Genomic DNA, 14,046 nt, shown 5'->3' with positions numbered 1-14,046 from the left:
GGAAGCAGGTTCCAGGGGCAGTAGCCATGACTGCATTGTCCCCCTGCTGTGGAGTTGCCCTGGCCTTTTTGCTTGACTCACTGTCTTTGTCTGCCCGTAGGCTGTGTTGTGAACACGCACTGACCACCTTCCTGTGGCTTTTTCCTTGTTACCATGTCTAAACTACTCAAGAAAGTGTTAGCCATTGAAATTGAAGCCATTTATCATGAAATGTGCTGCAGGCCACATTGTTTATATGAGCAAAAGAGACTAAATGGGGTATTTTGGTCTGGCCTGCAGGGAAAAAGTATATCGAGTTTTCATGCCCCCTTTCCCCTTTAGAGACACACAACGTCAAAGTCAGACTGTATCCCGTAGATGTGGGTGTGTGACAGGCCAGACAGCTCCAAGCTTACAGGTGGTGTTTTATTAGGCTTACCATTTGCAAACCCAGCCTTGCTACTAACTCACATTCCATCGCTAGCTTGTTCCTTGTTCCTGAATCCGTCTCTTAGCAAGTGAGACAACAGAGATTTGAGGTGAGTTCTGTTCTGACCAATACCTGTCCGTGTTTGTCAGTTGGTGGACGAGTGAGTCGAGAATTAAATTATACCCGCCAGAAGATAGGAGAAGAGGCTATGTTTAATCCTCAACTCATGATACAGACTCCGAAAGAAGAAGGCGCTAATGTCTTGACCACAGAGGCTCTCCTGCAACACCTGGACTCAGCACTCCAGGCCAGCCGTGTGCACGTCTACATGTATAACAGGTAAGGCCACCTGTGTCACCTGAACAGGTATAGCAGGTAGGCCCCTGAAATTAGTTCCCACAGGGTTTTTTGTTTGTTTGTTTGTTTGTTTTGTTTTGTTTTTTGGTAACTTTAGAATCCAGGGTTTCATAGATGTTACACAATGCTGCCACTATGCACGTCCCACCTTGACGTGTTATCAGAGTTCGATAGCAGAACACCACACACCGACTGTTCCTTGTCCGAAGTGCTCGGGACCCAGAGGTGTCTCAACGTTTAAACATTTATATTTATTTTGGAGTGTTTCCATAGGTAATAAGATATATTAGGGGCAAGATTCAAGACTGAAGACAGAGTTGACTTTATGTTTCAGTATACCTTATATAATTTTTTGGTTTTTAATGGTTTTTTTCCGAGACAGGATTTCTCTGTGTAGCCCTGGCTGTCCTGGACTCGCTCTGTAGACCAGATTGGCCTTGAACTCACAGAGATCCGCCTGCCTCTGCCTCTCAAGTACTGGGATTAAAAGCCTGAGCCACCACCCCCTGGCTATAATAATATTTATTTTTGTGCACAAAATGGAGTTTCATGATATAAAATGTTCTGTTTGAGGCATTATGTTGATGTCAAGAAGTCTAGAGCTTTTCAGCTGTCATATTCATATTAGGGATGTATTCAATTAAAAATGTGTATAAGTGTTTACCTGCATGTGTGTCTGTGTACCACATGTGTGCAGTCTGGAATTGGAATTAGAGAGTGAGCTGCCATGTGGGTGTTGAGAATTGAGCCCAGGTCACCTGCAAGAACAGCATGCCCTCTGAACCTCTGAGCCATCTCTTCAGCATCTATAATATATTTTGAAAAAGAATCTTGGTGTGGTCCACAAATGAATGTGATTCTCTGGGGTGGGGTGGGGGGGATGGGACTGTACACCTGTTATCTCATTGCCCAAGGTATTTTTTTCTCAAAAGGACTATTTGGTTAACTTGGTAAATTATCTCTATCTCTGAACCCTCCTTTGGAGCTGTTATGCTTTGGGTAGGTAGCCTCAGTCAGCAGTGTGAAGGGCAGTGGGGGGATGAGAGGAAAGCCACAGGGAAGAACTCAACTCTCTGACTTTGCATGCATAGCTCACAAAGGGGTGGGTGTGTGTTGAGCCCTCTGGGAGTTCTCTGGGTTGTCTGAGTGAGGTAGATTCATAATACACTATTTAAGAGAGTTTTAGAACAAAATTAACACACACACCCCTCCATCTATACTGTCAGTTACTTCAGAATAGGAGCCATAAGTACTTCTGGCCCATTGTTGAGCAGGACCAAGATCAGATGTCTACTGAAAAGGCTTTGGGGAATATGTAGACATACTTTAGGGACTTGCTCTCCCATCAGTAGTGTGCACTGTAGAGAAAGTAACTGTCTGGTCTAGATGGCAAAATTGGCAGTCAAAGGCGCTGTGAAGAGCCTGCCATGCCCAAGGCTATCCCTCATACATCATGTGCTTAGACCTGATCTGAGGCACTTGGCACTCACATGCCTCAGAACAAGATGGAAGGCTCTCAAGGAAGACAGGATGGCCCCCCGACTGCTGTGCGTAGGAGTCAACCCTTGCATAGCGAATGTATGCACATTTTAGATGAAAAGATTAAAGTGAAGTCAAATGGAACATTTGTCCACTATCATAGGGCTACTGAACCATCAGTCAAGTTCCAAATCCCATCTTCTGGGTCCATGACCAATTAGTGATCAGTGGTGCCCTCTCAAACACAACCAGCTGATCGGGTGGCAATGAAGGCCTACTTACATGGGACATTCTGTGCTGGCACTATATATAAAATCCGGCAGAGAGACTCTGTGTGTGTGATGATGAACAGGTTGATGATGAGGAGGAAAGGAGGATAGCCCTGGTACCAAGAAGAGAAACGCAGACAGCACAGGTAGGAACAGACAAAGCCAGGAGTGAGCAGTGCCTACCGTGTGTACACCAGGTACTGGATAGGAGCCAGGCTCCACAAGAGGGTTGTTTGCACCAGCATTAGGCAAAGAAAGATTATTGTCAGGAAGGTAGAACTTCAAAGGGGTCCCCGAGCAAAAGATTGGACAGTTCTAGAAGGTAGCATAAGGAAGAACACATAAAGTCCAAAAGGCGCCCTTGGGTGAAGACCAGCTAAGGAGACCATAGAGCAACGTGTGTGTGAGATTCTTTTTTTTTTTGAGACAGAGTTTCTCTGTGTAGTCTTGGCTGTCCTGGACTTGCTTTGTAGACCAGGCTGGCCTCGAACTCACAGCAGTCCACCTGCCCCTGCCTCCCTAGTGCTGGGATTAAAGGCGTGCGCCACCACGCCGGGCTGTGTGTGTGAATTTTTATTTTATCCCTTTAATATCCTATCTTTACTCTTTCCAAAGCCATGGGTTTACAGACCACTCTCCCAGAGATACTAAAACCAAATTAATTCATGGTCAGTATATTTAATGTCATGTCTACCAGACGAGGAACTGAGTCTACCTGGCAGAAGCTGTTTATAACATCTGTGATTAAGGACAGGAATGTTGTTTCAAGCATGACCAAAAGTAACTTCTGCTAGTAAAAAAGACAAAAGCCAGTAATACTTCTCCCACCTGAATATATCCAACACACGCTCCACTAACTCAGGCTCCACTTATTTTGAATTTGTGATCATTCCACTGGATGGCTGCAGGTCGTTTAATGTATGTAGAAAAGCAGATTAATGGTGTAAACAAGATTATTGGTAGAACACTTAAGGAAACAAGACTTTTCGAGTACTTCGGTAGCATTCATTTACATAAACACCCCGCATGTTAATTACTATCCAGGGTTCTCTGTTCATTAAAGCAAGCTTGCTGGCTTTCTGCTTGGCAAAAGCTCTGCTGGTTTTGACAGATGCTTCAACGTGATCGAAATTACAGCCTTTTGATAAGTCCTGTTTTTCTGTTTTAAGCTCATTTCATTGCAGTAAGAAGTGTTTTGTTTTGCTTCTTTATTTTTCTCTGCTTTTCATCCCAATAGGCAGTGGAAGTTGGAACATTTGTGCTACAAATCAGGGGAACTTATCACAGAAACAGGTTACATGGATCAGGTATGGTTTTATTTTTGTTTTGTTTTTGTTTGTTTGTTTTGTTTTTTTCTTGTTTGTAAAGAGGGGGAAATGTTCAAAAATCTCTGGAAACCACCCCAGTGCAAGTGTTAGCCTGACGCACCCCTGCTGTTCTCTGCTTTGACAGATAATAGAATACCTTTATCCTTGCTTGATCATTACACCTCTGGACTGCTTCTGGGAAGGGGCAAAGTTACAGTCGGGGACAGCGTACCTCCTGTAAGTATACCCTTGGTGTCAGATTGCCGGGTTTGGTGACTGTTTCCGGTGTGGCTTACCATTGTTTATTCTGTTTCAGTTTTGGACAAGAAATAAAAACATTGAAATTCTGTGCGCATTTCTGAGTGACTGGTGGGGAGAAGAGGGGATTTCAGCAGAATGTTTTTTTTTTCCTCTTTTCAAAAACAGTTCTGTAGGCGTCATTAAATTTCATTCACTTTTACCAACCTATTTATATGCAAATAAAATGCAAATTGCCACACAGTCTGTGCAATTTTTTAAAAAACTCTTTATAAAATGCTTGTAGTTATGCAGGCTAGTGCTCAGGCACTTAAGAAGAGAATTTATTACAGGTTACATGTCACAATGAAATACTTCAAACTAAGGTTCAAGATCTTCCTGCAGAGTAAAATATTAGCCTTGTTTGGATCATGGTGGTGATGTATACGGGGGAAATGTGCTGTCTATGCTGGCCTTGACAAGGGATGCTTCATAGTCCAGTGCTTTGGAATTACATATATACTGCATCATTGAAAGAATGATGGTTACTCAGTATAGATGCTTTTCAGCTAATTATCCAAGAGTTAATGCTTGGATTATTGTTTCCGTCCTGGCCCGCACATATCTGCAAAAGCAATTTGCAGTGGCCATCCCCTGACCTTCAGCATACAGTTTTAGATGGGAAATAAGGGGTTTTGTGTTTTCTGGTTGGGAGAGCCTGAATAATGACTTCAGCCTGGTTAAGCAGCTACAGTGCGGTTTGAACCACATAACAGGCAGCCAAAAGCCTTTCTGGTCTGTCAACAGCACAATTTCCAAAGTGAGTGTGGGGGGAAGTGGCTGTGATGGTGGTGATGGCAGAGCCCATGGGGGGCTTACCCACCCCACTGCCAGCCTGTCAGAGACAACGCATAAGAATGAATTGTTAAAGGTAACAGATCAAATACTTTGGTTGGTCCCATTCAGAAAGCAGTTTTTAAGCTGGCAGGTGCTAATGTAATATTGTGATTTGCTTTTTGGGTTTTTAATTTTGGATCTTGGTGTTCTGCTTATAAGTATCCTTCCCCCCACCCCCCATTGGCTAATTTTTAAAAGATATTAAATACAATACTAGGGGATTAAGATTCTCTGTTGTTTGTGTTAATTTGCAAGCTCTCTGCTTGCCGTCTTCAGCCATGAATTCTTTTCTTGACTTAAGTTTGCAAGTGGCTTTACTGGGAAGGGATGTTTATATTTTTTTCCTTTATACTCAAATTCCAGAATTAGGCTTTGAAAAGCCTGTTTTGGACAGATGCAGCTGTGGTGCCCTCCTGCCTGTCTGAAGCCATTTTTTTTTCATGGCCTCACCTCTTAATTTCTTTCGCAGAGGTAAGCCTCCTTTGCGGTGGACAAACTTTGACCCCTTGGAATTCCTAGAAGAGTTAAAGAAAATAAACTACCAAGTGGACAGCTGGGAGGAAATGCTGAATAAAGCCGAAGTTGGCCATGGGTACATGGACCGGCCCTGCCTCAACCCAGCCGACCCAGATTGCCCTGCCACAGCCCCCAACAAAAATTCAACCAAAGTGAGTTTTCAGAAAGTGCTGGGGGTGGGGGGGAAGCCTTTTCTGTTTTCATTGACAGGTTCTCTTTATGATTTCATCTTTAAGATTTTATTTGCCATGACTTCTGTTTCCTTCTAATTTAGTGTGTGTAACAGAGCTAAGTTTTGCTGCTGAGTTTCAGCGTAGCCCTCATTAGCCTTGTTATTAATGTTTTCTCTGAAACAAACAAGCCCTTAGCTCACTGGATTCTAACGAGGCATGTGACCTGCCTACTAATTCCCATAATTATGTGGCTGTCTTTTTATTACAGCCTCTTGATGTGGCCCTTGTTTTGAATGGTGGATGTCAAGGTTTATCCAGGAAGTATATGCATTGGCAGGAGGAGTTGATTGTGGGTGGCACAGTCAAGAATGCCACTGGAAAACTGGTCAGGTAATCCAGCACCACCACCACCACCACCACCCCCCGCCACACAACACGATTCTAGTGACTCCTTATACATGGGCATTTGGACTCGTGTTAACCTTAGCTAGCCGTTCAGTGTCCTTGGACTCTGGGGAGCACTAGTACACCAGCCCAACTTGAAAAAGGTCTCGTGGACACATTTTGTAGAATGGATTTGTAGTTTTCAGCAGAGCCGCAGCTATTGATTTGAGGGTTTTGGAAGGTCTGCCCCCTCATGTAGACTTAATGGAGCAAGAAAATCCAGTGTTAGTGTAGAGTTGAGAGGTGGGAGCTGATCAGTGTCATTTACTGTTAAAGAGTCAGAGGCCAGGAACTGCAGGCAATGCAAGAGTTAGCCTTTGTCAGCCAGGGACTCCAGTCAGTCAAGTGTCAGGTGTTTCGGCTGAGGTTTCTCCCTCGGGATTCTGTCTCTGGGATTTCTGCACAGAGAGAGTGTGTGCCTGAGCCCAGTGTATCTGGTCAAGCTATCTACTCCCCTCTACTTCCTGTTTGATGGAATAGGAACTGAGAAAGGAAATTGCCTATTAATTTAATTTTGGGGCCTATCTGTAAAAGGTTTGTAAGGTTACACCTGTAATATGGTACATCAATCTATTAAATGCAATAACCATCCTGGCCTCGTTTGAATGGAAACATGTGCTCACAGAGGAGGGACGAAGTCTGAGGAGACCTCAGGGTGCACAGCACACTGTTTGCTGGCAGTGCTGACCTGCCGTCTATCTCTTCACCTTTGACACACACAGCGCGCATGCCCTGCAGACCATGTTCCAGTTAATGACTCCCAAGCAAATGTATGAACACTTCAGGGGCTACGACTACGTCTCCCACATCAACTGGAACGAGGACAGGGCAGCAGCCATCCTGGAGGCGTGGCAGAGGACTTACGTGGAGGTAAGCCTCCATCTGCCTAGAAATCAGGGCAACTTGCAACTTAGTCTTCCTTTTCTCGTGGAAAGCGTTGTTTCTCCTTAGGTCTAGTGGGATTTTGGTTTCATACCTGCTAGCCGCCTGCTTTAGCTGCCTGATGCTGGGATTACACCACTGCACCCAGCCTCATCAGGTTAATTTTCCAATACAGATTTTAATTCTGAGCACTGCGTGAGATGCAAGCTTGATTCTCTTTATCCAGCCATTGAGAGTCTTGGGAGCAGTGTCTGAAGCGACACTCAACTGTTGGCTGGGGTGCTCTGAAGCACGCCCAGTAACTCTCATGGTAGACTCCAGAGTCCAGGCATAACTTTTTCTTGTTGTTGTTGTTTTTTGTTTTTGTTTTTCTTTGTTTTGTTTTTGTTTTTAAGCTGGGTGAGCAAGAAAAGGTGTCTGGAAAACATTAGCAAAACAGAATCTGTTCACCACTGCAGGGCCCCCTCAGTCAGGTCATGTGACAGAGGAGGCGAGGCTGGCCTTTGTTTCCCAAGAGGGTGACCTCTGTGGAGCTGCCTGTGACCTTTTGCAAGTGGCCAGCAAATGAGGTGGGGGGAGGTTGAGTTTATAAAAATGAGTGTGTTTTTTTGGATTAAGAAGAGGGAGCAGTCATCTGGCTGTGGAAGGGAGAGCGAGCACCTTGGAGTTACAGAGTAGAATTCCCTGGGTGGCACTACCCGCCCACAGGCCTGCTGGCTCTCCCTTAGTCACAGTCAGAGGCAGAAGTCTCTCCTTGTCCTCTGTCCATGTGTGGGACCTGGTATTAATGGATCAGCTCATGGTGCGGGGGTGGGGTAGGGGGATGCGGGGGTGTCTCCCAAGGTCGGTGCTGTCGGAGAATGCTACTGTTTTAGCTCCTTCTGGGAATTTAGCCTTGTCTTGTGACCACAGGTGGTTCATCAAAGCGTTGCCCCAAACTCCACTCAGAAAGTGCTTTCCTTCACCACCACGACCCTGGACGACATCCTAAAATCCTTCTCTGATGTCAGTGTCATCCGAGTGGCCAGTGGCTACCTACTGATGGTAATTCTGGGCCTACTGCGGGTTTGTTCGTAACTTCAGTTCTTTGCTTTGTTGGCACCTACTTTTTTTTTTTTTTCCCCAACTGTCCCTAATATACATACAAGTGTGCCCAAGACAGAGACAGACGGCTCAGCCTTGTAAGGATTTCCAAAGTGGTCCCTGTGCCGTTGTGTGATGTTGGTGGTGTAAAGTATTGTTGTAGGAAGTAAATACAGCTCCCTTGGATGTAGGGCTATGGGTGGGGGAATGTTGCCCGGTCTGATGTTTGGCTCTTGTTCTCTGTCTCCCCACCTTCTCTCTCTGATTCCCCTTTGACCCCCCCCCCCTTCCCCAATTGTTCTGCTTGCAGCTCGCCTATGCCTGTTTAACCATGCTGCGCTGGGACTGCTCCAAGTCCCAGGGTGCCGTGGGGCTGGCTGGCGTCCTGTTGGTTGCACTGTCGGTGGCTGCAGGACTGGGCCTCTGTTCCTTGATCGGGATCTCCTTTAATGCTGCAACAACTCAGGTACTATGGGGAGCCCGATCATTGCTGCCCTCTGGGCCAACACCTTCCCAGGCCTGCCTGCCCCCTGTGTGTCTTATCTGAAGAGTTTGTAAAAAGCCTTTGCTGTGAGGGAAAGGGGAGGGCTGGCTCTCAGTGGGCCGATCTGGTCTGTGGACTAAAAGCCCGGAGATCCAGTAAAATGGTTCAGTGGGTAAAGGCATTTGCCGTGCAAACCTGGCGGTCTCTTGAGTTTGATCTCTAGAGCCCATATAAAGGTGAAAAGAGAGAACAGACTCTCTAGAAGCGCCCTCTCACCTTACATAACGGGCTGTGTCACACACATGTCTGCACATATACCATGTACGTATATACAAACACGTATTAACACTGCTTTGTTTAAGTCAGAAGATGTTCTTGCTAAGGTAGAGACATTCACTTAGAATAGTTTATATCAGACCCTGATTCCCAAACTCCAGTAGGCGTTAGAATCTTTGAAAACAACAGTGACTGAGGTGACTGAGTCCAGTCTGCGAGAAGGCATAGCCTTATATTTTCAGCATTTCTCACTGATGCCGGTCTAGGGATGACAAAGAACTAGGGCTTTAGGGATGAGTTGACAGGTTTTTAAACTTCCAATTCTAAAACAAATCCTTGTGCCTGGACCTTAAACATAGAAGCTTGTAAGAACATCTCTTGAGTCATAACTGAAAAGATTTTAGAGGTGCAAGCTATTGGCTAAGTAGATTGTCCCCTGAATTTTGGTGTAAGCTCCCCTTTGGCACATCCCTGTGAGATCTTACTTGGCTGACATTGTCATTGCTTGTGTTTGCTTGCTGTAGGTTTTGCCATTTCTTGCTCTTGGTGTTGGTGTGGACGACGTCTTCCTCCTGGCACATGCGTTCAGTGAGACAGGACAGAATAAAAGGATTCCATTTGAGGTAACAGCAAGGAAAAGAAGGTTTGGGGGGACATCCAACACCCATTCCCTGTCTTGGTATTTGTCCTGTCATCTTTTTTACCATCTGGTCAACCCCAAGTCAAATGACACATCACTGAGAAAATGCCCAGGAGCCTCATTTAGGGTGCCTGTGTGGGTCCCCGTTGCCGTCCACTCACAGAGCCCACGTTTGCCTCTGTGGTTTTCCTTGGCTATGGATCTGCATTTAAGTCATCATTATCTTCAGCTTTCTGGTTGGGTGATGGTAACCACGGGCAACACGTGACCATGCCGGAGGCACCAACAGGACCTGGTGTTGGAGGTCAAGGTGGTTGTGACTTTTCCCTGTTTCTTAGCCTTGGTATAACCAGTCTTAGAAACTGCCACAGTGTGCTCTTAAGGGGTGGCTAGTAGAGGCTGCAGCCCCCAGCACTGTAATGTGTGTCATCCTCAGGACAGGACCGGGGAGTGCCTCAAGCGCACAGGAGCCAGTGTGGCCCTCACTTCCATCAGCAATGTCACTGCCTTCTTCATGGCCGCGTTAATCCCTATTCCTGCACTGCGGGCGTTCTCCCTCCAGGTGAGTTTACAGTGGGCAGGTCCCTGTGGCTTGGCGATTTAGCATCTGCGCTCTGCTTCTCTTGGTTTCAGCACGAATGTTACAAATCAGGCGCATGTCGGCAGCATTCGGGTCTTGGTGTTGTTGGGTAAGGCACCCAGGCTCTTTGCTTTATTAACCCTTAGCCCCAGGAGATGTTAACTTAGAGAATTGTACTGTGGGTCAGTGGGCCCAGGAACACTCCTTGAGGTCCCGCTTGGCTGGCCTCTATCCTTAGAATACTCCCCTTCTGGTCACCTCATGTCTACCTTCCCTAAACAGCTCCAGCCCCACCCCAAGGCCATAGAAGACTTTACTGGTGTGTGTAGATAAGGCTGTTTGTGCCCTGGGTCAGGGAGTGACTGTCATTCACACTGTATGAGGGTGTGTGGGCCACTTGGCTCTGTCCTACAGGGGGAATCTCTTGGGGTCCGTGTGCACCACTGCCTTTTCCTTTTGTTGTCCTCTGCATTTTCTCCTGTGCTCTTTGGCTCCTTACTCCTTCTCAGACTGCTTAAGCAAGCTTAAAGTGCCTTCTACTCACTGTGCAAAGGCTGTGTTGCTGGTCTCATTACTCTGCCCAATCCCTTCCAGCCAGGTCCTCTCATACTTAGGCTGTTAGCCTGAGGAGTATGTTCCTGGGTGTGAGTGGAGCCCTGTCAGCCATATATTTAGTAGGCAGAACAGTTCATAGGAAGCCTAAAGTGGGCAGTGTAGCAGAGGAAGCAGGCTCTTGGGTAGTTCATGATGTGGTAGAAGTTTCTTGAGTTAAGTTCTAAGGCATCAGCTGAAAGGAGCATTTGTGTCCCCTTTTCTTAGCCTAGGGCCTGCAACTCATGAGGTAGCCAGTTGGCCTGAAGGATTGTACTTGTGTGAGATGGTTTTTAAGTTGGCAGTCCTTCATACTGTTCCTTCCTCAACAGGTGCTCAGGGCCATGTCCAAAAGAGAAGGTGATGAAGATTTCATTGTATTCCTCTTTATGCTCTTAGATACCCATCTGGCACCTAAGTGGAAGCAATCCCTTAGGTGTTGGAGCTTCATCTCCCTACTGGGGGTGAGGTGCAAGGCCTCCTTAACATTTAGTGAAAGACCTGACACTATGAGAAGAGTCTTTGTCAGTCATAAGCACCAGCTCCTGCCGTGGGGGGAACAGTATCCGAAAGAGGCTTGTTGTTATAAACATCTATGAAAATAGAGATAGCAGTGGGTTAATGAATGAAGTCAACTCAAAAGCTGGCCAGAGGCCCAAGAAAGTGAGAATAGCCAAGTGTTGAAACAGAAAAGATAAGGGAAAAGATGCCATGGCTTCGGTGGCAGCGCTGATGTTTCAGGAGGCTGTTTTGCACAGGCATGTTTGTGCTGCACGCTCTTCTTGCGTCTGCTCTCGTTCGTGTGCGGCTGACTCTGGAATGATGGTGTGCTGGGTGGAGCTTTTAACCCTGGGACCCTCTGTCCGTGCTCTCCTTTCCACTGCCTGTCCCCTCACTGCGCTCCCTGCTCTGCTCTGTCGGCTTGCACACTTCTTTTCTTTCCCTCATTTTCTGCTCTCCTCTCCTCTCAGTACTGATGGTTCATCAAGGCAAACCCTCCTCCTTTAATGGTATCCCACGCTGTGGTCTCTGAAAGCTCCGTGAGGTTTACCTGAGGATAGCCTTTTAGAAAATCCAGTACGCTAAGCTCTCCCAAGGTAAGCACCTTATAGGGACAAAAATGAGGCCTTTGTGTTTTGTGTGTCTGTCATCTGTAGCCACCAAGAGCATCTGGAGAGACACAGAGGTCCTGTGCTGCAATGAAACAGTGCGGCGTTTGGATTTTTCCTTAGGAAACTTGGCAGATTTTTTTCTTTTTTACCCTGACTTACATAATAGGGTTCCCACTCTTAAATATCTTTGGTCTCCTGATCAACCTTCACTGTGGTGTCAGTTCCTCAGTGAAAAGCCCCAGACCTAGACCCTCACTCATCTAGTGATAAAGGTTCGCTTTTTAAATCTCTCTCAATCAGTCAATCTGAGTGAGTGTGTGTGTGTGTGTGTGTGTGTGTGTGTGTGTGTAAGAGAGAGTGTGTGTGTGTGCGCGCGCGCGCAGTGTGCAGCAAACTAGAAGCTTTTCAGCCACCTGGGCTATCTGGCAGTAACCTGCTGGGAGTTTCCTGTGTCCACCCCGGTGCTGGGGTTAGAGGCATGGGAAACAGAAACTGTTAAGCTTTTTATGGGATGCTTGGAATCGGTTGTGTGACCAAGACTTGTCCTGGGAAGATGCAGCACACACATCTACTCACACCAGACACTGAGCTTACGATAGACCGAGGTATGGATACCAGCAAAGCCCAACTTGGTGAACCGATGATTTTTATTGGGGTTACTTACAGAAGTATGGTAAGGGGTCACTTTCAGGGCCAGAAATGATTTGAAGACAGTTGTATCATCAAAGCCCATGCCAGTGTGAGTGACTGCTCAAAGGTGGGTACCTGAAGCACGCTGCCCAACGTTCAGGCAGCTCAACAGGTTGAAGGGAGTCCTTTTTGGGTGCCTCTTGGTCTAAACACCTTGCAGACAGCTCTGTTGTTTTCCCCTTCATTTCTCCAAGGCAGCTGGTCTGGTCTCAGACTTCTTTGCAGCCTCGCTCCGGCTTCCTCAGGTAGGGAGGGGACCTAGGGAACCTGGTCAGTGACAGGGACTTCCTGAAGCTGTTTGGAGTTCTTTCCCTTCCTATTGAAAGAGTTTCCTGCAGGGATAGAATGTTTCCGTCCTGGAGGGAATTTTTACACAGCAGAGTTTTAAACTCTGGTCCTTCAGGTTTTTCAGACCGACTACTCTTACTTACTGAGTCATCTCCCTTACCTGCCGCCCCCCCCCCCCCAATTTTCTGTGTGTGGCTGTGCGATTTGAACCCAGGAGCCCACAACGAAGTTTTCTTACCACTGAATTACACCTTACCCAGTAAAAGGGTTTAGGCTAGGGTCCTGCTATGGGTGCCTCAGCTGGGCTACTGGGCATGACAGGGACAGCTTTTCTAAGCGAGTAACTGGAGCCCAGCCACAGGCAAGGCCATTCTCACCAGATTCTCTGACTTACTTAGGATTTCTTTTCATTGTTGTTTTAAATCTCATCTTCCTTTGCAGAGACCGTTCTGCCTTACTTGAGAAATCCTTGCTAATTGCTTTCAAGGTTTTGACAATGGTGGGGTTGTCAACGTTCGTTTTGTTTTCTTTGCCGAAAGTGATTTTTTCCCTCTAAATATGTAACATATCATCAGAAAACAGGTCAGCGGGGATGTTACGGGTTTCTCTCGACCCCCCCGCTTCTGTCCAAATGAGCAAGGATACTGTCTGTCAGGCTTCTTGATGAGCCTCTGTGGAAAGCTTGTGTTGCCATGGCAGCACCTGCTGCCCAGGTGCTTGTGAGGCTTACCAGCTTTGGGAGTCTCTGCCCTCCAGAGATGCTGAGGGTATATCTCTGTATCCTACTCCTGAGCTGTACACATGACTGAAATTAAAAAGCTAATAGGATTCGTTCCCCCCGCATGACTTTCTTCTTGGAAAATCTCTGGTCTTTTTTAGGTTGGGTTGGGTTTTCGAGGCAGGGTTTCTCTGTGTAAGCCCTGACTATCTTGGAACTCACTCTGTAGACCAGACTGGCCTCAAACTCAGGAGATCCACCTGCCTCTGCATCTGGGCATCCGTCACTATATCGCTTGGCTTTGAGTCTTATTCTTGTACTTCCCAGCATTCCCTGCATCTAATTGGTCAGCAGTTCACACTTAATGTGAGTAGACAATTTCAGGAAGTCACCATCCCCAACAAGAGCTTCCAACCCAGTTAAGATGAAGACTTTGTGTCAGGCCTCCATCTGAATCTAATTGCCTGGGAAGCCTCAGGCTTTTTAGGTAATGGTTCTGAGGCAAATGTTCACAACCTGGTTTCTGTGAAAATGCAATTGAAGCATACTGACAGCCTGGCCTCCCATCACCTGTCACAGCACCTCTCCTGTCCTGTACCTTCCAGCCACACATC

General features: G+C 46.6%; 1 protein-coding gene across 1 annotated transcript in view; it reads left to right on the top strand.

The window, feature by feature from the left end:
* Nucleotides 1-14,046, top strand: part of Ptch1 (patched 1) — a 58,058-nt gene that overhangs the window by 17,997 nt on the left and 26,015 nt on the right. Inside the window, exons 3-12 of the mRNA XM_051151145.1 lie at nt 559-748; nt 3,752-3,821; nt 3,967-4,058; nt 5,425-5,623; nt 5,913-6,034; nt 6,811-6,958; nt 7,883-8,014; nt 8,364-8,519; nt 9,338-9,436; nt 9,890-10,015. Of these exons, the coding sequence (XP_051007102.1) occupies nt 559-748; nt 3,752-3,821; nt 3,967-4,058; nt 5,425-5,623; nt 5,913-6,034; nt 6,811-6,958; nt 7,883-8,014; nt 8,364-8,519; nt 9,338-9,436; nt 9,890-10,015 (1,334 nt within the window). The remainder of the gene's footprint in view (nt 1-558; nt 749-3,751; nt 3,822-3,966; nt 4,059-5,424; nt 5,624-5,912; nt 6,035-6,810; nt 6,959-7,882; nt 8,015-8,363; nt 8,520-9,337; nt 9,437-9,889; nt 10,016-14,046) is intronic.

This window comes from Acomys russatus, chromosome 9 (genome assembly GCF_903995435.1).
Source record: "Acomys russatus chromosome 9, mAcoRus1.1, whole genome shotgun sequence".
In the NCBI taxonomy this organism is placed as follows: Eukaryota; Metazoa; Chordata; class Mammalia; order Rodentia; family Muridae; genus Acomys; species Acomys russatus.
This window is presented reverse-complemented; position numbering and strand designations above follow the sequence as displayed.